At 44.6% G+C, this 19712-nt stretch overlaps 1 protein-coding gene across 2 annotated transcripts; it reads left to right on the top strand.

Annotated features, from left to right (window-relative positions):
- Positions 1 to 3030: 3030 nt before the first annotated feature.
- Positions 3031 to 18420, top strand: LOC311112721 (protein TEX261-like). Of its 2 annotated transcripts, none has more exons than XM_084155849.1 (6): positions 3031 to 3208; positions 9619 to 9698; positions 9975 to 10128; positions 10575 to 10665; positions 13122 to 13224; positions 16978 to 18420. In XM_084155849.1, exons 1-6 carry the CDS (start codon positions 3139 to 3141, stop codon positions 17128 to 17130), a joined length of 651 nt encoding a protein of 216 aa, XP_084011975.1. In that variant the 5' UTR covers positions 3031 to 3138; the 3' UTR covers positions 17131 to 18420. The 2 variants fall into 2 exon arrangements, with proteins under 2 accessions (XP_084011975.1, XP_084011976.1); XM_084155850.1 differs by having other exon boundaries at positions 3034 to 3208; positions 10575 to 10642.
- The last annotated feature ends 1292 nt before the right edge of the window (positions 18421 to 19712 follow it).

Genomic DNA, 19712 nt, shown 5'->3' with positions numbered 1-19712 from the left:
GCTGCTAAGGCCACTTTCTACCACTCTAAATTCCAAGCATCTGCATCTAACCCTAGGAAGCTCTTTGCCACCTTCTCCTCCCTGCTGAATCCCCCCCCCCCCTCCCCCCTCCCTCTCTGTGGATGACTTCGTCAACCATTTTGAAAAGAAGGTTGACGACATCCGATCCTCGTTTGTTAAGTCAAATGACACTGCTGGTCCTGCTCACACTGCCCTACCCTATGCTTTGATTTCTTTCTCCCCTCTCTCTCCAGATAAAATCTTACGACTTGTGACGGCCGGCCGCCCAACAACCTGCCCGCTTGACCCTATCCCCTCCTCTCTTCTCCAGACCATCTCCGGTGACCTTCTCCCTTACCTCTCCTCGCTGATCAACTCATCCTTGACCGCTGGCTATGTCCCTTCCGTCTTCAAGAGAGCGAGAGTTGCACCCCTTCTCAAAAAACCAACACTCTATCCCTCTGATGTCAACAACTGCAGACCAGTATCCCTTCTTTCTTTTCTCTCCAAAACTATTGAGCGTGCCGTCTTTAGCCAACTCTTGCTATCTCTCTCAGAATGACCTTCTTGATCCAAACCAGTCAGGTTTCAAGACTGGTCATTCAACTGAGACTGCTCTTCTCTGTGTCACGGAGGCTCTCCGCACTGCTAAAGCTAACTCTCTCTCCTCTGCTCTTGTCCTTCTAGACCTGTCTGCTGCCTTTGATACTGTGAACCATCAGATCCTCCTCTCCACCCTCTCCGAGCTGGGCATCTCCGGCGCGGCTCACTCTTGGATTGCGTCCTACCTGACCGGTCGCTCCTACCAAGTGGCGTGGCAAGAAGCTGTCTCCGCACCACATTGCTCTCACCACTGGTGTCCCCCAGGGCTCAGTTCTAGGCCCTCTCCTATTCTCGCTATACACCAAGTCACTTGGCTCTGTCATATCCTCACATGGTCTCTCCTGTCATTGCTACGCAGACGACACACAACTAATCTTCTCCTTTCCCCCTTCTGATAACCAGGTGGCAAATCGCATCTCTGCATGTCTGGCAGACATATCAGTATGGATGACAGATCATCACCTCAAGCTGAACCTTGGCAAGACGGAGCTGCTCTTCCTCCCGGGGAAGGACTGCCCGTTCCATGATCTCGCCATCACGGTTGACAACTCCGTTGTGTCCTCCTCCCAGAGTGCGAAGAGCCTTGGTGTGACCCTGGACAACACCCTGTCATTCTCCGCTAACATCAAGGCGGTGACCCGATCCTGTAGGTTCATGCTCTACAACATTCGGAGAGTACGACCCTGCCTTACACAGGAAGCGGCACAGGTCCTAATCCAGGCACTTGTCATCTCCCGTCTGGATTACTGCAACTCGCTGTTGGCTGGGCTCCCTGCCCGTGCCATTAAACCCCTACAACTCATCCAGAATGCCGCAGCCCGTCTGGTGTTCAACCTTCCCAAGTTCTCTCACGTCACCCCGCTCCTCCGCACACTCCACTGGCTTCCAGTTGAAGCTCGCATCTGCTACAAGACCACGGTGCTTGCCTACGGAGCTGTGAGGGGAACGGCACCTCTGTACCTTCAGGTTCTGATCAGTCCTTACACCCAAACGAGGGCATTGCGTTCATCCACCTCTGGCCTGCTGGCTCCCCTACCTCTGCGGAAGCACAGTTCCCGCTCAGCCCAGTCAAAACTGTTCGCTGCTCTGGCACCCCAATGGTGGAACAAGCTCCCTCACGACGCCAGGACAGCGGAGTCACTCACCACCTTCCGGAGACATTTGAAACCCCACCTCTTTAAGGAATACCTGGGATAGGATAAAGTAATCCTTCTACCCCACCCCTTACCCCCCCCCCCAAAAAAAAAAAAAAAACATTGTAAAGTGGTTATCCCACTGGCTATAAGGTGAATGCACCAAATTGTAAGTCTGCTAAATGACGTAAATGTAAATGTAAACGTCAACTGAGGCACCTTACAGATAATTGTGGGGTACAGAGATGAGGTAGTCATTCAAAAATCATGTTAACCACTATTATTGCACACAGAGTGCATGCAACTTATTATGCAACTTTTTAAGTACATTTGTACTCCTGTACTTACAGTACTTAGGCTTGCCATAACAAAGGAGTTGAATACTTATTGACTCAAGACATTTCAGCTTTTCAATTTTTATTATTTTCTAAAAAATTCTGAAAGCAATTTAATAAATGTTATAGTCAGGCTACAAGACAACAAAATGTGGAATAAGTCAAGGGGTGTTAATATTTTCTACAGGCACTCCACCAGTGAATGAAAACTACACATACCATCACCAAATTATTTCTACTGTTTCTTTTAAAAGTGTGGAAATACCTTTTCTCTTATTCTGCACTCTGGATCTCCTTATAGCTGGAGCTGCTGGACACTAAGCCCCTTAGTTATCTTACACAAGCAGAGGAACTTTATATACTTGGGTTGCTGAGGTGTTGTCGAGCTAAGAGCGCTCAATGGTCCGCCAGCTTCTGAAAGTGTCTGAAATGGAGGCTGGATGCATGACACATTTTGAGTTCACACTTCCACACCCCCCTGCTCTTTGTTAAAAGCATTGGATGGGATTACTGTCACACTTCGACTCTGACACCATTTTAGTGTCTGCTGTGCGCAGTTCTCTCATTATTTATTTATTTAATTTAGCTCCATTACTAGGTCTTCTTTTCACTTTCAGCATACATTTTTTATTTATTTTTTGCCTCACAATCTCAAAGGTGTTGGTTTTTTAAATAACGCTGCTACCCCCCTTTGTGTAGGTGTGTGTGTGTGTGTGTGATGAAATCAACAGAAATAAAGTAGCCTATTATTATTCTATATTTCTACTATTATTTCATAAATTACAGCATGCATGGAAAACCAACAGGTAATTGCAGCACATTCACTTCTGATAACAATGTCTCTGATTAATTTATCCATCTCCGTCCCTCTCTGCGGGAAGCACAGCTGGCCAAAAGTTGCTGCAGTTCCTCCTCCTAACAGAACTGACGCTGTACCCACAGTGGCACACTGGATCCTTGATGGGTGGAACTTTGACCATCCACCAGTTAGCTAAATTATTTCAAAGCGTAGCACTTACTGTCACTTTTGTTTTTTCATATATGTGTTTTATTTTACATGAAACGAGATGTGGTTTATTTATTTACTAAGTTGGCTGTCGTTGGTGATACAAATATCTTTCGTCACACTAGCAATTGGTGAGTTTACTTGTACATGTTGAAGTTGTTAGCCAGCTGTAACTACAGTAGTTAGCTAACATCGCCACATTCCCTTCTTTATTTTCCCACCCCGCCTAGTATTGATACCTGTCACTTTGGCCTCGGCTCGGAGTGCTGCAAGCAAAGTGACACACAATCGACAATGTAGCGGAATAAACTTTATACTACTGACTTGCTAGGATAGTATTAACCTTGTAGCTAACTAGTTAGCAATGCACACAGTGTGGCAAATTCCCATAGCTAGCTTGCTAGCGAGCTAACAGAAGCCAACTCAATCAGGTAACTAGCTAGCTATGGTTCACGTTTAAGCTAATCAACTAATACTTTTCACGTGCAACGTTAGTAACCAATCATTTGACATTAAACTAGCCAACAAGTCGTTGCCTATGTAACGATAACCACTCATCTCGTCTTGCCTCAACCATCCTGCAACTTGTGATAAAGCTAACTAGCTATTGTTAGCTAGCTACCGAAATAGCTAACACCTGTACGTTGTCATTGGGACAGTTCATTTTGCATGGCCCGGTGCCCCGGTTGGGTGGATATTTAATTTAAGAACCAATGGAATAGTCTAAAATGTGAAACTCAGCCGACCCGGGGCACTGGGCCATGCAAAATGAACAAGTGCTAGTGGCCCATGTTGTTGTGCAAGTGGCTAATTGTATTAGCTAACTAGCTATCTATCTTACTAGCTCGCTAACTATATTTTACCACTGTTTACAAAAGTACTGCAACGTTATTGTATAGCCAATAATATCACGCAAGCCACCGAACTTCATAGAAGATCAATAGTTGGAGAGGAATTTCTAGCACGGAACTGTTGCCCTGTCCTGTCCACGTTGGCACTTTCAGAAACTCATGAAGTCATCTCACCTGGCCACGTTTAACTGCTGCCAGCTCGATCTGGCGTACCTGTGGAGGATGGGTTGCAACATTCCATTGCGTATTGGCTCGAATCGTCAATGATATATCTTCTCAATAAAAAAAAGCATATGCCGCCTTTATCTCCATCAAATAGATTATTGTACAGTAGCATATTATTTATGGGAGATGCCTGGTTTATGCCCTTAAAAAAAAATCAGTCTACTAGGCTAGTAGGCTTAGCTATGCAGATGGCTTGATACATTATATACAGTGGGGAGAACAAGTATTTGATACACTGCCGATTTTGCAGGTTTTCCTACTTACAAAGCATGTAGAGGTCTGTAATTTTTTATCATAGGTACACTTCAACTGTGAGAGACGGAATCTAAAACAAAAATCCAGAAAATCACATTGTATGATTTTTAAGTAATTAATTTGCATTTTATTGCATGACATAAGTATTTGATCACCTACCAACCAGTAAGAATTCCGGCTCTCACAGACCTGTTAGTTTTTCTTTAAGAAGCCCTCCTGTTCTCCACTCATTACCTGTATTAACTGCACCTGTTTGAACTCGTTACCTGTATGAAAGACACCTGTCCACACACTCAATCAAACAGACTCCAACCTCTCCACAATGGCCAAGACCAGAGAGCTGTGTAAGGACATCAGGGATAAAATTGTAGACCTGCACAAGGCTGGGATAGGCTACAGGACAATAGGCAAGCAGCTTGGTGAGAAGGCAACAACTGTTGGCGCAATTATTAGAAAATGGAAGAAGTTGAAGATTACTGTCAATCACCCTCGGTCTGGGGCTCCATGCAAGATCTCACCTCGTGGGGCATCAATGATCATGAGGAAGGTGAGGGATCAGCCCAGAACTACACGGCAGGACCTGGTCAATGACCTGAAGCGAGCTGGGACCACAGTCTCAAAGAAAACCATTAGTAACACACTATGCCGTCATGGATTAAAATCCTGCAGCGCACGCAAGGTCCCCCTGCTCAAGCCAGCGCATGTCCAGGCCCGTCTGAAGTTTGCCAATGACCATCTGGATGATCCAGAGGAGGAATGGGAGAAGGTCATGTGGTCTGATGAGACAAAAATAGAGCTTTTTGGTCTAAACTCCACTCGCCGTGTTTGGAGGAAGAAGAAGGATGAGTACAACCCCAAGAACACCATCCCAACCGTGAAGCATGGAGGTGGAAACATCATTCTTTGAGGGGAGGATGGATGGGGCCATGTATCGCGAGATCTTGGCCAACAACCTCCTTCCTTCAGTAAGAGCATTGAAGATGGGTCGTGGCTGGGTCTTCCAGCATGACAACGACCCGAAACACACAGCCAGGGCAACTAAGGAGTGGCTCCGTAAGAAGCATCTCAAGGTCCTGGAGTGGCCTAGCCAGTCTCCAGACCTGAACCCAATAGAACATCTTTGGAGGGAGCTGAAAGTCCGTATTGCCCAGCGACAGCCCCGAAACCTGAAGGATCTGGAGATGGTCTGTATGGAGGAGTGGGCCAAAATCCCTGCTGCAGTGTGTGCAAACCTGGTCAAGACCTATAGGAAACGTATGTTCTCTGTAATTGCAAACAAAGGTTTCTGTACCAAATATTAAGTTCTGCTTTTCTGATGTATCAAATACTTATGTCATGCAATAAAATGCAAATTAATTACTTAAAAATCATACAATGTGATTTTCTGGATTGTTGTTTTAGATTCCGTCTCTCACAATTGAAGTGTACCTATGATAAAAATGACAGACCTTTACATGCTTTGTAAGTAGGAAAACCTGCAAAATCGGCAGTGTATCAAATACTTGTTCTCCCCACTGTATATATTTTTCCTGTGCGACATAAATGTGCATCTCTGTAAGCTTAGATGATAACACTAGTTTCAAAGTGATAGTCAGTGAACCAACTTTTGTCACATAGGCTATTGTTTTTCTCTCCTAAAATCCTATCTTATTTGACAGTTAATAATAGACAGTGTCTATTTAGCAACTGTCATCAGCAATAACGCAATCTTTACTAATAACCGGTAAATTAAGATAGACCATGTGGATGGAATGCTATTTTTTGGGTTGCCTCTGGTACATTCTAATGCCTTCATTCCATCTGAAATCCACAGCGAAATTATTGAATACTTTGAGTTTATCTCCCAGATTGGAAACATGCGTTGTGGTATTGTGTTTACAATCTAAATTACTGAAAATATCTTGTTTTTCTAAGTAAGGAAACATTAAACCTTTTATATTTATTTATATTTAGTCTTCTCTTGAGATTAAAGTATTTTACTGCAAGATATGAATTGCCACAATTATGTTTGTTGTTAAAATTATGTATTTTATTAACTGAAATGAAATTAATGTATTTTTTCAAGATAACTTTGACTATTTAAGGTTCAATTTAAAATCAAATGAATTGTGTGATGGGCACTTTTTCAAATGTAAAAATGTGTCTGTAAAGTTAAGAGAACAGACGCTCAATGAAGTTCTGGGTCCATACGTGTTGAGGAGAGCGAGAGAGAACGACTTCAGTTAAATTAGTGAAATAATTTCAATGCGTTTTTGCAACTCTGTGAATTGCAATATGTCATTTATAAAAATAAAAAAAACGTGTTTTTAAAACTGACCCATAGATTTCTTATTAAAGGCTTCAAGCTTCCTTTTAAGAGGCATTTTCTCAGATTGAAGAATGACACAGGTGTTAATCATGGGCTTTGCTACACAGAAAGCAGTTGTCAACACTTTGAATAAATCAATATCTTTGAAAATACCATATCAGTATCATTAGCTTTTAAAACAATTCAATATGTTTTCTTTTATCAAGTTTTGGACCAGAGTGAGGCTCTCTCTCCACTAGTCTACCTATTGTTCCTGCAGTGAGGAGGGTTCATCATCTTCATCCAATGTTTTCATCATTTATCTGCAGATAATCGCCCAAAAAGCCTACAAGTATGCAAATTAGGGAGCCAAATGAAAGGCTCTCTTACTGATGCGATTCGCTAGGCTACTGACGAGTCACTGTCTGGCAAGTCCTGATAGACTTCATAATCGAAAATACAAACAAGATCTTTAGTTTACTTGTCCCGATGCGATACCATGGACAATAAACTACGTTGTATGATTTATGAATGGCAAGGATATACGAGATCGACTTTATTCAGTCAGTTCGACACCATTTATAAACTAGTCAAGCTTGCTGTTCGTCAATCAAATCACAATAAGACTTAGCTCTCGAAAATCCATCTCCATATGTAGGGTTTTCAGCGATTCCATCCGGCCACATTTGGCTCTGCATAAACTACAATTTCGCCGCTGTGTTTTAACGTTTAGAAACGGCAATAATCATCGCTTTCTAAACGTTTTTTCTAAACATACTCTTATGCCTCTTATCTTTCGTGTCAGTGAGAAAGAATCTTTCAAATAAAAAAATAAACTCTTACTGTAGCAGTTTTGCACAGATCCATACACTGTGTGCTTCCAGGTGACGAACTACACTTCCTTCCCAGTTAGCTTACATTTGACATATTTAGCAGACGCTCTTATCCAGAGCGACTTACAGTTAGTGAGTGCATACATTTTTCATACTGTTGCTTACACACAGGTGGTCGCAGGACGCTAGATAGCTAATTGGCACAGGTGTCTATTGTCTGTCTTCTGTAAACAAACGCTGTAACATGGAGATGTGGCCGTGTGGGAACACTAACCCTAACCCTATAAAGGTGTGTCGAAATGTACCTTTTAGTCTTTTGAAAGATACGTTCCTTATTTTTCCAAAACATTACCGCAAGTGATGCGTGTACATTTTTAGAGCAAGTGTTGAGGCTCTAAACAAAACTTCCCCGGTCAGAAGATACTATCGTCAATAGGCACCAAAGTAGTTAACGTCTATGAATGGGGCTATGCGCCAGCACTTTGAATGTTCCAGAAAACAATAGGCTAAGTGGATTTCGACTCGTCGTTTCCGCAATATATGGGACGTGCAAATTGACTCACATGGATGATGAAGGAGCGTCATGTTCTTTCCCTCCGTGTAAAGGACTTTGACTGCAACCACAGCGTACACAACACAAACACCCAGGTACCAGGAGGCTGGACAGACAGCAGACTGTCAAACCAGCGGTGTTTCCCTGTCATCGCTCACTTTGTGACTGACAGGCGCCTGTCCTATCAATAGATCGCTTGAAAATTCTTATCGTTCATTCTAGCTGGAGAGGGCTCAGCAGACTTTTTTTTTTCTGACCTGCGAATTAAAAAAGTAGCCTAGTTAATTTAAGTGGAAAAAGTACCCAGCTGAAAATGAGCGTGTAACCGGCTGTATAGCCGACAGCCGGCGCTAGTGGAAAACTCTGGTCTGTGTGTAGAAGGGCGGGCGAGTGGGGAGTGCCTTGCCTTGCGTGACGAGATGCAGTGCCCTCCTGTGTGCTTGCCAGGGGTGTCTGTGTGTCACCCCCTTCTCTTTGACCTAAATATTTTGACTTGTTTTAGTGCCATTGCCTCAAGTAGCCTCTTACATTTACATTCTAGTCATTTAGCAGACGCTCTTATCCAGAGCGACTTACAGTTAGTGAGTGCATACATTTTTTCATACTGGCCCCCCGTGGGAAACGAACCCACAACACTGGCGTTGCAAGCGCCATGCTCTACCAACTGAGCTACAGGGGACCTCTTCTGGAAGCATGTTAGTAAATGTCTGCTTCTATCTAGGCTACCTTCAGTTTTTCAGGGGTTATTTTGGGTTTTGTGTGTGTGTGTGTGTGTGTGTGTGTGTGTGTGTGTGTGTGTGTGTGTGTGTTTGCTTGTTCATATATTGAGCTCATCTCTGGTATGTTACTGTGCAGTCTATAGACGGGTTAACTGACAATGTCACGAAAACGATGCACACTGTTCAATGGGGCAGAAGTCCGTGTGTTGCGATTCTGAACGGTCAGATAGCTAGCAACCATGACAAGAAGCTGCCATGTGGGCAATCGTAGGAGTCTCATTTAATGTAGTTTTATCTTGTTCTTGACACCATGTCTTGTTTTGAGGTGTTTTTACTGATGGCAAAAATTCCCTAGCTAGCTAACCAACAACTGTAACAATGTATTTGAGAGACAACAAGTGCTCATTGTGCAATTTTATTTATGTTTTCAATAAAGATTGGTGACAAAATCTAGTTTTCATGTTGTCAACAGTCTAAGCCAACCCTGTCTGGTTTACCCTATAGTTGCGCACGCATCGGTTTTGTTGCTAAACAACCAACCCATCTATGGGGCGGCAGGTAGCTTAGTGGTTAAGAGCGTTGTGCCAGTAACCGAAAGGTCGCTGGTTCTAATCCCCGAGCCGACTAGGTGAAAAATCTGTCGATGTGCCCTTGAGCAAGGCACTTAACCCTAATTGCTCATGTAAGTCGCTCTGGATAAGAGCGTCTGCTAAATGACAATAAAAAAAATAAATGTATGGACAAGCTGGTAATGCATTTAGTTTGTTCTTGTTGTTTTTTGGTTGTTTGTTAGTGTGTCTCTCCTCCTCCTCCCCCAGCTGCTGGCCTGTATTATTTGGCAGAACTAATAGAAGAATACACAGTTGCCACTAGTCGAATAATAAAGTACATGATACTGGTGAGTAGTGTCTCTTGACTGATATCAAATCCAACACAATGTAAATGATTTCCTCTATTAGTACCTGGATTTAGAATGTCAAGGAACTGACTTCTCTGACAACTCTACCTGACCAGGAGAAACTCCAAACCCTAGTTATAGCCTATAAGGTCCAGAGTTTTTCAAGATCATCTGATCAGGGAAAACCCCTGGCCCTTATGTCCTGTAACCTTGACTCCCAGTCCAGATGTTTTGAAGTACTAGCGAACCCCTGCTCTGTGCATGCATCCTCTCTAGTTCTCCACAGGTGTGCTGACGGGGCTGTACCTGTTTGAGGGCTTCCCATGGCTGATGATGGGCTGTGGTCTCTTCACCAACCTGGTGTACTTTGGCCTCCTGCAGACCTTCCCTTACATACTGCTGAGCTCACCTAACTTCATCCTCTCCTGTGGTGAGCATCAGAAACAGGCAGCTACAGAGACAGGAACCAGTGTGTAGTGGGGATAGCTTCTCTATGTATAGACGTCTATGTACAATATGCTGGGACAGGAGTGTTTACCTGATCACGTGATCTGATACAACATGTTCAGGAGTTTTAACATCTCTCTCTCTCTCTCTCTCTCTCTCTCTGTCTCTCTGCCTGTCTCTGTCTCTCTGCCTCTCTCTGTCTCTCTGCCTGTCTCTGTCTCTCTGCCTGTCTCTGTCTCTCTGCCTGTCTCTGTCTCTCTGCCTGTCTCTGTCTCTCTGCCTGTCTCTGCCTGTTGCTCTCTCTCTGTCTGTCTGTCGGACTGTCTGTCTCTCTTTCTCTCTCTCTCTCACTCACTCACTCACTCACTCACTCACTCACTCACTCACTCACTCACTCACTCACCTACTCACTCACTCACTCACTCACAGTATTGGTGGTGCTGAATCACTACATGGCCTTCCAGTACTTTGCAGCAGAGTATTACCCCTTCTCAGAGGTAAGCCTAGGTCACACTCTAAGGTAAGCCTAATCTGTGTTAATCACTCCTGAGCTCCTATGAGCAAAGTATTGCAGGCTACATATTAATTTATCTGTCTCCTCTCCTCACCTCCATGTCTCCTCTCCTCACCTCCATGTCTCCTCTCTCCTCACCTCCATGTCTCCTCTGTCCTCACCTCCATGTCTCCTCTGTCCTCACCTCCATGTCTCCTCTGTCCTCACCTCCATGTCTCCTCTGTCCTCACCTCCATGTCTCCTCTCTCCTCACCTCCATGTCTCCTCTCTCCTCACCTCCATGTCTCCTCTGTCCTCACCTCCATGTCTCCTCTCTCCTCACCTCCATGTCTCCTCTCTCCTCACCTCCATGTCTCCTCTGTCCTCACCTCCATGTCTCCTCTCTCCTCACCTCCATGTCTCCTCTGTCCTCACCTCCATGTCTCCTCTCTCCTCACCTCCATGTCTCCTCTGTCCTCACCTCCATGTCTCTGTCCTCACCTCCATGTCTCCTCTCTCCTCACCTCCATGTCTCCTCTCTCCTCACCTCCATGTCTCCTCTGTCCTCACCTCCATGTCTCCTCTCTCCTCACCTCCATGTCTCCTCTCTCCTCACCTCCATGTCTCCTCTCTCCTCACCTCCATGTCTCCTCTCTCTTCACCTCCATGTCTCCTCTCGCCTCACCTCCATGTCTCCTCTGTCCTCACCTCCATGTCTCCTCTGTCCTCACCTCCATGTCTCCTCTGTCCTCACCTCCATGTCTCCTCTGTCCTCACCTCCATGTCTCCTCTGTCCTCACCTCCATGTCTCCTCTGTCCTCACCTCCATGTCTCCTCTGTCCTCACCTCCATGTCTCCTCTGTCCTCACCTCCATGTCTCCTCTGTCCTCACCTCCATGTCTCCTCTCTCCTCACCTCCATGTCTCCTCTCTCCTCACCTCCATGTCTCCTCTCTCCTCACCTCCATGTCTCCTCTCTCCTCACCTCCATGTCTCCTCTGTCCTCACCTCCATGTCTCCTCTGTCCTCACCTCCATGTCTCCTCTGTCCTCACCTCCATGTCTCCTCTGTCCTCACCTCCATGTCTCCTCTCTCTTCACCTCCATGTCTCCTCTCGCCTCACCTCCATGTCTCCTCTGTCCTCACCTCCATGTCTCCTCTGTCCTCACCTCCATGTCTCCTCTGTCCTCACCTCCATGTCTCCTCTGTCCTCACCTCCATGTCTCCTCTGTCCTCACCTCCATGTCTCCTCTGTCCTCACCTCCATGTCTCCTCTGTCCTCACCTCCATGTCTCCTCTGTCCTCACCTCCATGTCTCCTCTCTCCTCACCTCCATGTCTCCTCTCTCCTCACCTCCATGTCTCCTCTCTCCTCACCTCCATGTCTCCTCTCTCCTCACCTCCATGTCTCCTCTCTCCTCACCTCCATGTCTCCTCTGTCCTCACCTCCATGTCTCCTCTGTCCTCACCTCCATGTCTTCTCTGTCCTCACCTCCATGTCTCCTCTCTCCTCACCTCCATGTCTCCTCTCTCCTCACCTCCATGTCTCCTCTCGCCTCACCTCCATGTCTCCTCTCGCCTCACCTCCATGTCTCCTCTGTCCTCACCTCCATGTCTCCTCTCTCCTCACCTCCATGTCTCCTCTCTCCTCACCTCCATGTCTCCTCTGTCCTCACCCCCATGTCTCCTCTGTCCTCACCTCCATGTCTCCTCTGTCCTCACCTCCATGTCTCCTCTGTCCTCACCTCCATGTCTCCTCTGTCCTCACCTCCATGTCTCCTCTGTCCTCACCTCCATGTCTCCTCTCTCCTCACCTCCATGTCTCCTCTCTCTTCACCTCCATGTCTCCTCTGTCCTCACCTCCATGTCTCCTCTGTCCTCACCTCCATGTCTCCTCTGTCCTCACCTCCATGTCTCCTCTGTCCTCACCTCCATGTCTCCTCTGTCCTCACCTCCATGTCTCCTCTGTCCTCACCTCCATGTCTCCTCTGTCCTCACCTCCATGTCTCCTCTGTCCTCACCTCCATGTCTCCTCTCTCCTCACCTCCATGTCTCCTCTCTCCTCACCTCCATGTCTCCTCTCTCCTCACCTCCATGTCTCCTCTGTCCTCACCTCCATGTCTCCTCTGTCCTCACCTCCATGTCTCCTCTGTCCTCACCTCCATGTCTCCTCTGTCCTCACCTCCATGTCTCCTCTGTCCTCACCTCCATGTCTCCTCTCTCCTCACCTCCATGTCTCCTCTCTCCTCACCTCCATGTCTCCTCTGTCCTCACCTCCATGTCTCCTCTGTCCTCACCTCCATGTCTCCTCTGTCCTCACCTCCATGTCTCCTCTGTCCTCACCTCCATGTCTCCTCTGTCCTCACCTCCATGTCTCCTCTCGCCCTCACCTCCATGTCTCCTCTCGTCTCACCTCCATGTCTCCTCTGTCCTCACCTCCATGTCTCCTCTCTCCTCACCTCGGTACCTCTTCTTCTCCCTGAAGGTCCTGGCGTACTTCACCATCTGTCTGTGGATCATCCCCTTCTCGTTCTTTGTGTCTCTCTCGGCGGGGGAGAACGTGCTTCCATCCACCATGCAGCAAGGAGGTGAGCTCTATGATACTGTTCACCTTATGGTTGGCCCAACCAGGTCGTCTTAATACTGTTCACCTTATGGTTGGACCAACCAGGCCGTCTTTATACTGTTCACCTTATGGTTGGCCCAACCAGGTCGTCTTAATACTGTTCACCTTATGGTTGAACCAACCAGGTCTTCTTAATACTGTTTACTTTATGGTTGGACCAACCAGGTCATCTTAAATTCTTGTTCTAGCCCAGCACCAACGTAGCCTGGTTGCCATTTCTGTTCAGCTATTACATTCCACTCCTTGCCACTTCTGCCTTTTGCCAAAGAGACTGGCCTTTTGGCAATCTTCAAATATGAACATTCTTTCATTAATGAGCTCGAGCAGGATTTGATCCTGATTCGATAACACTCATAGCTATCATCCAATCACAATGTTTATGCAAATTAGACTGACAGGAGAACGTTCTAACTTAATTCATACATTTGATTGGAAACATTCTAACGTTGGGCATTCTGACGTTATATATTTCATTATAAACTTTGGGTGCGGGGAGAACAGAGGATTCCCGTTTCTTGCATTTTTACCACCAGCCAATGTGATCGCAAAGATTATTTTGTATTTTTCTTGCTCAAAATAAGCGACCAAACTATATTGCTACTTCTGGGACACGCGTTGGGCTAGGCTACTGGTTCAAGAGCTATAAGAGGAATACAGAGAGGATGGAAGAGGGAGAGGCTAGTGGAGATGCCAGCGGAGATGCATGAATTGCGCTAGAAGGGAACAGTGAAGAAGGAGTGTAAATTAGAAGTTAATTCCTAGGCTGGGCTATTAATCCACCATTCGTATGCTAGCCTATACATTAGGCTTAGCCTACTACGGTGAATGTAGGTGACCAGCTGTGCCATGCAAGCCAGATCTTTTTTAAAAAAATCTGACACACGTTTTGTGCCAATGAATTGAAGTTAGACATCGCCAAATGCATCAGTTTAATATAATGTGCAATAAAAAAGTATATCAGGGTTCTACACTAACTTTTTCCACTGGTGACACTGGTGCTACAAACTGTTTTATTTGGTGGCACCAGCTCATGATTTGGTTGTACAAATGTTTTAATGTTTTTTTTTTAAATAATTGATAATGACCTGCCCTGTCCCATAATGTGCCTGCATTCCATAAAAAACAGGCTAATAATTACTAGCCATCTTTTAAATTAGCATGCCCTTGTGTTTTTACATTGATTTGGATAGATTTACTGTAACAGCAAAGAAAATATACTTTTTTTAAATAAAGTGCAAAATGTATTTATTGCAGACTTCAAAGTGCCTTTTGTTCTTTTCTGCAAACTCCTCTAGAGGGCAGAATAAAAAAAAAAAGATACTACTCTTCCTGGGGTCCACACAAAACATGAAACATGACATCATTCAGAAAATTAATAGTCAAGAACAGTAGCAGATGATTTTCATTAGCATCGCTAACGGCTACACAAAGTGGTAGACACACAGGCCCTACTCCCACCGCACACAGCAGGGCTCCTCATTCAGATACATTTGCCAGTGGCACAACGGGCTAGTGCCAACTGAAAGCTACAGGCCTGAATTAAAGAAAATACTGGCAGGGTCAAGATCTGACAGGAAAGCGAATGATGCGTTCATCATTTCAGTGGCAGGTGATTTTATCTTTCATTTGCGGGCTGAGCAAGTAGCCTATACAGGGTTGATATAGACATTGGCAAGTCAAATTTAAAGGACTTTTTCAAGCACCTAATTGTAATTTTCAAGGATCTACATTTTTATATTTAATTGTTGTAATAGCCTAAATAAAATAAAACAAAATAAAAGGTATGCAAAAAGTATGCATTACCACTTTTTTTTTTAATAGGCCTACCCAATGGAATTCTGAATTGACATTTATTTTTACATTCTATGTGGGCAGAAATGTTAAAAAACATGTTTTTACTTTATTTATGGTATTGTGTGTAGATCTGTGAGGGGTAAAATCTATGAAATCCATTTTGAATTCAGGCTGTAACACGACAGAATGTGGAATAAGTCAAGCGGTATGTATACTTTCTGAAGGCACTGTATGTGTGCAGCGCGCACGTGATAAATAATCGACATAACAAACTAACGGCTTCGGGAATCAATCAGTAAAAAACAAATATATTGTATAGCCTAGATTTAAAAATAGCATTATTACAATATTATTTTCACTGGCGCAAGCGGGCCACTGATGGGGATGATCGACTGGCCCGGAGGGTTTCCAAAACCGGGCAGCCCTGTATGTCGAGCCCTGACACACACAGAAGGGCATTCCCGTGCCGTTGTTGCCTCTTTAGACAGTTGGTTTGTTTTTGGTCAATTGCACATTACTGTTTGAATAAATCATGATAATAAAACAAATTAAGCAAATTCACTGGCACACTTTTGAACAATTTAAAAAAAGTGTGTCGCACTGCCAAGTCAAACGGTCACAAATTTGGTCGTATTGAACCCTTTATAGTGCCTAGGCCTATTTAACGAAACCCTTGCTGTTTACGTAGGCAACCGATGGCAAAGCAGGGAATCCCCAATTCCCCACTGATCTCCTTTTTGGAAATGGCAAGTTCACTTTCTCATCCGTAAACGCATATCAAGTGCAAGTACGCTGTCCAGCAGCTTACATCAGCAGGATGGAGGGCCTTTTCATTAGGAGGGAAGACTACTGTGGATAGCTAAAATAATGATAATGATCACATTTCCTCCATTTTTAGATTAGGCCTATGGGGACACGTATACATTTGGCAACCACGCAAGCCTTTTGTTATCTAGACATGATGTTGAAATATCTTCACACCTAGAATTAAAAACCACCAGGCTTCCAACCGCCTTGGACTCAATTGAATGAAAAAATTAATAAAGGCCTACTTTCTGATGGACTACAGCCAAGATTTGAAGCTGAGCCTAGATTTTGAATAGGTTTTTAGTAAAGGAGAAATGTGATTTGTTTGTGTCTGAGATGGGCTGGTGGCTTTGATGGTTCCTTTTATGGTGTGTGTGCGAGCTCGCTAATTCTCTCTAGGCCTATGTCCATTCAGAAAGTTTCCTAGAGTAGCCTGTCCGGACTCCATCTCTTAAGAGAGGAGGGACAAATAATAGGACTGAAATGAGCATAACAAAATTTAAAAAATGTAAGCAAGTCATGATGATCAGCATATGTGCGAGGAATGACAGCAGGTGCCAGTTTTGCATTTCATTCCTCTCATTTAATGGGATGCAACTGAAGCAAAACATAGCTCAATTGAATCTTGTAGGCTAATATGTTCTGTATCATCATTACTCTCTCTCATTATGGAGTCCTCTCTAGCCGCTTTGAACAACATGATCTTGCATTGACACTGCCTTCTCACAAGCACGTCGTAACTGAAATTTTAATTGTTGTTCTTAACGTTCTAACTCTATATTGCGCCAAATTTGCGCGCATCTCATGTTCCATAACGTTGTCATGGAAAATATGAATGTTGTTTCCAACTACAAATCAGCAACTGCACCTTAAATCCAGCTGCATATTGAACGTTGAGATTGCCGAAAGGCCAGTCTCTTTGGCAAATGACAGGAGTAGGAAGTAGTGGAATGCTAGCTAAAAAGACTGGTACCCAGACTAGCACCAACACACCTGATTCAACAAATCACCAAGCCCTTGATTAGTTGATTCAGGTGAAAAACACTGGTATAAAATATTGTCATTTTCACAAACTGAATTGGTCAGTTCCTTTTTTCTTTTTCTCACCCTCTAGATGACGTGGTCTCAAATTACTTCACCAAGGGCAAGAGGGGCAAGAGGTCCGGCATCCTGCTCATATTCTCTTTCCTCAAGGAGGCGGTGTTGCCTAGTCGACAGAAGATGTACTGATGCTCTACCTGGGGGGTTTGGGGGGGTACGATGGTAGATTTGGGAAGGGACTAAAGGAGAGGTGGCTGAGGTGGAGGGTGGAAAATGAGGAGGACGAAGGAGAGTACATCGTAGCAGAGCAGATGAGAGCTCCCACTATTACTACGGACTAGCAGCAGTGCGTTTACAGGACTTGTACGTCTCTTTAACTCTCTTTCTTGGTGTCTGCGTCCAAAATGGCACCCTATTCCCTATATAGTGCCCTATATAGGGAATAGGGTATCCATGTCTGTCTGTGATGACGACTGCCAACAAACAACTGACAGCCTCTCTCTGGCTGCTGTTCTCCAGATACAGTAAAAGCCTCCAGGCTCTACTGCAACACTCTTCTGTTCTGTTTTATAAAGGTTTGTTAATGAAACTGTTGGTATGAGTCGTCTGGGCCATATTCATGAGTGCAAAACGTTTTGCAATGGAAAACGAAAGCAAGCGTTTCTTATTGGACAAGTTCATGTTGTCCCTTCTCTGTTTTAGTTTTCTTCTGTTTGGTGCCTAATGAAGAACAGCTGAGTGCAGGTTGGAAGGGGGAGAGAGAACAAGGTTGGCGTAAAACGAGGCCAGACAGGATCTCTTTTTTGTGTCTCAAATGGCACCCTATTCCCTACATAGTGCACTACTTTTGACCTGAATCCCATGGGCCCTGGTCAAAAGTAGTGCCCTATGAATGGAAGAGGGTACCATTTGGGACGCAGGCCCTTGTGTTGCGTGATGAGCTGGTAACTCCCTACTAGAATGTGGTCGCCTATAAGACAATGTTTGTACGTGGACGCATAGGAATTACTTTTTTTGTTGTTTCTTTAATGTTCCCCAATCATCAATGACTACTTATTCTCTTGAACTGTTTAAAATAAGAAAAAAAGCTTAAATAATATGAGAAGTGATTTTTTTTGTATATCAATTGATAAAAAAAAAAAAAACAGAACAAACAAACATTCCTACAAATACTTGTGCAATGATTTATGTTATGGCTGAATCTGGGAGTGTTTGGAGAGAGGAACTGCTAAAGTGATTTTATTAAAGAGGCAGTTACATAGTGTGAGACTCACATGATTGGTTGTATGGAGGATACATGGTATAAGACTTAATCTGATTAGCTGTGAGGCAGGTACAGTGCCTTCAGAAAGTATTCACACCCCTTGACTTTTTCCACATTTTGTTGTGTTGCAGCTTGAATTTAAAATGGATTAAATAGAGGTTTGGTGTCACTGGTCTACACACAATATCCCATAATGTCAAAGTGGAATTGTGTTTTGAGACATTTTACAAATTAATAAAAAATGAAAAGCTGAAATGTCTTGAGTCAATAAGTATTCAACCCCTTTGTTATGGCAAGCCTCAATAAGTTGAGGAGTAAAAATTGGCATAACAAATCACATAAATTGCATGGACTCACTCTGTGTGCAATAATAGTATTTAACATGATTTTTGAATGAGTACTCGGGTGTGAAGTGCTCGGGAACAGTGTGTGTGTGTGTTATGACACCAAAGTAAGAGGACAACCACAGCTCAACCCTCCACCCCCTACCTTCCTTTGGCAAGCTCTCACCTGGAGACCCAGTCTAGACCCTGAGGGAGTGTCATCAAGAGACCAGGCCTCTGTTTGTGACAGGTGACCCAGGTCACTGCGATCTCACCTCTCTGTCACCCCTCCCTTCTCCTCGTCACCACCCCTGCAACCCTCCCTTACCCTCACACAGGAGACTGAGGAGCTCCGAAAAGTGACTGGAGACTGGTGAACTCGGAGCTGTAGTTCCACTCATGCATAGCCTGTGTGACTTGGGGGGAACGAGTTATCACAGTACCTTACAATGACACAACAATGCACAACATCGCTTCATAGGGATAACAGTGTGTGGCGTAGAGAGATACTGGAACATTGTCTTTAGGGAGCCCAGAGTGAAACGTTAGAGGGCGGTCCTTATGTCTCCTGTATTCAACAACATACATATTCATAAACAACCTATTTGTACCCTTTGTTAGCTCTGGAAGTCCTTGTACTGCCTTACATAAGCTTTATGGCAATTCTATTGAACAAAGAATCTACAGCAGCGTTTCCCAAACTAGGTCCTCGGGACCCCAAAGGGTGCACGTTTTGATTTTTGCCCTGGCACTACACAGCTGATTCAATATTATATTAATATACAGTATTAATGCCATCAGTAATCGCCACCAGCAATGTGTCTCAAATATCACACCCTTCAATAATACTCATGATATGTTAATTGAAAATCTGTTATTGGAATGAAGACAACTGTCCAAGTCCAATTTCCTGTGATGTTTTGTGACATAAGTGTCTCTCCATTACAGTAGTGTAAGACTGTCTGGAAGTGGATCTCTCCACCTTTCAAGGTAAAGGTTATCTTCAATTACAGATCTAGGATCAGATTACCCTACTCCCCCCATCCTAACTTCAACCATTAGAGGGATGAAAGAGATCTGACTCCAGATCAGTGGTTAGGGGCAACTTCTACCTCTTCCTTCTCCATCCAGTGAGTAGTGGCCAGGCTTCAGCTCCTCGGCCAGGTGCATGTCCACCTCTGTCCAGGGAGAGGTGGGTCCTGTGGAGCAGCCGAGGCACGG

The sequence above is a fragment of the Coregonus lavaretus genome (assembly GCF_964263955.1).
Source record: "Coregonus lavaretus genome assembly, chromosome: 39".
Classification (NCBI taxonomy): Eukaryota; Metazoa; Chordata; class Actinopteri; order Salmoniformes; family Salmonidae; genus Coregonus; species Coregonus lavaretus.
This window is presented reverse-complemented; position numbering and strand designations above follow the sequence as displayed.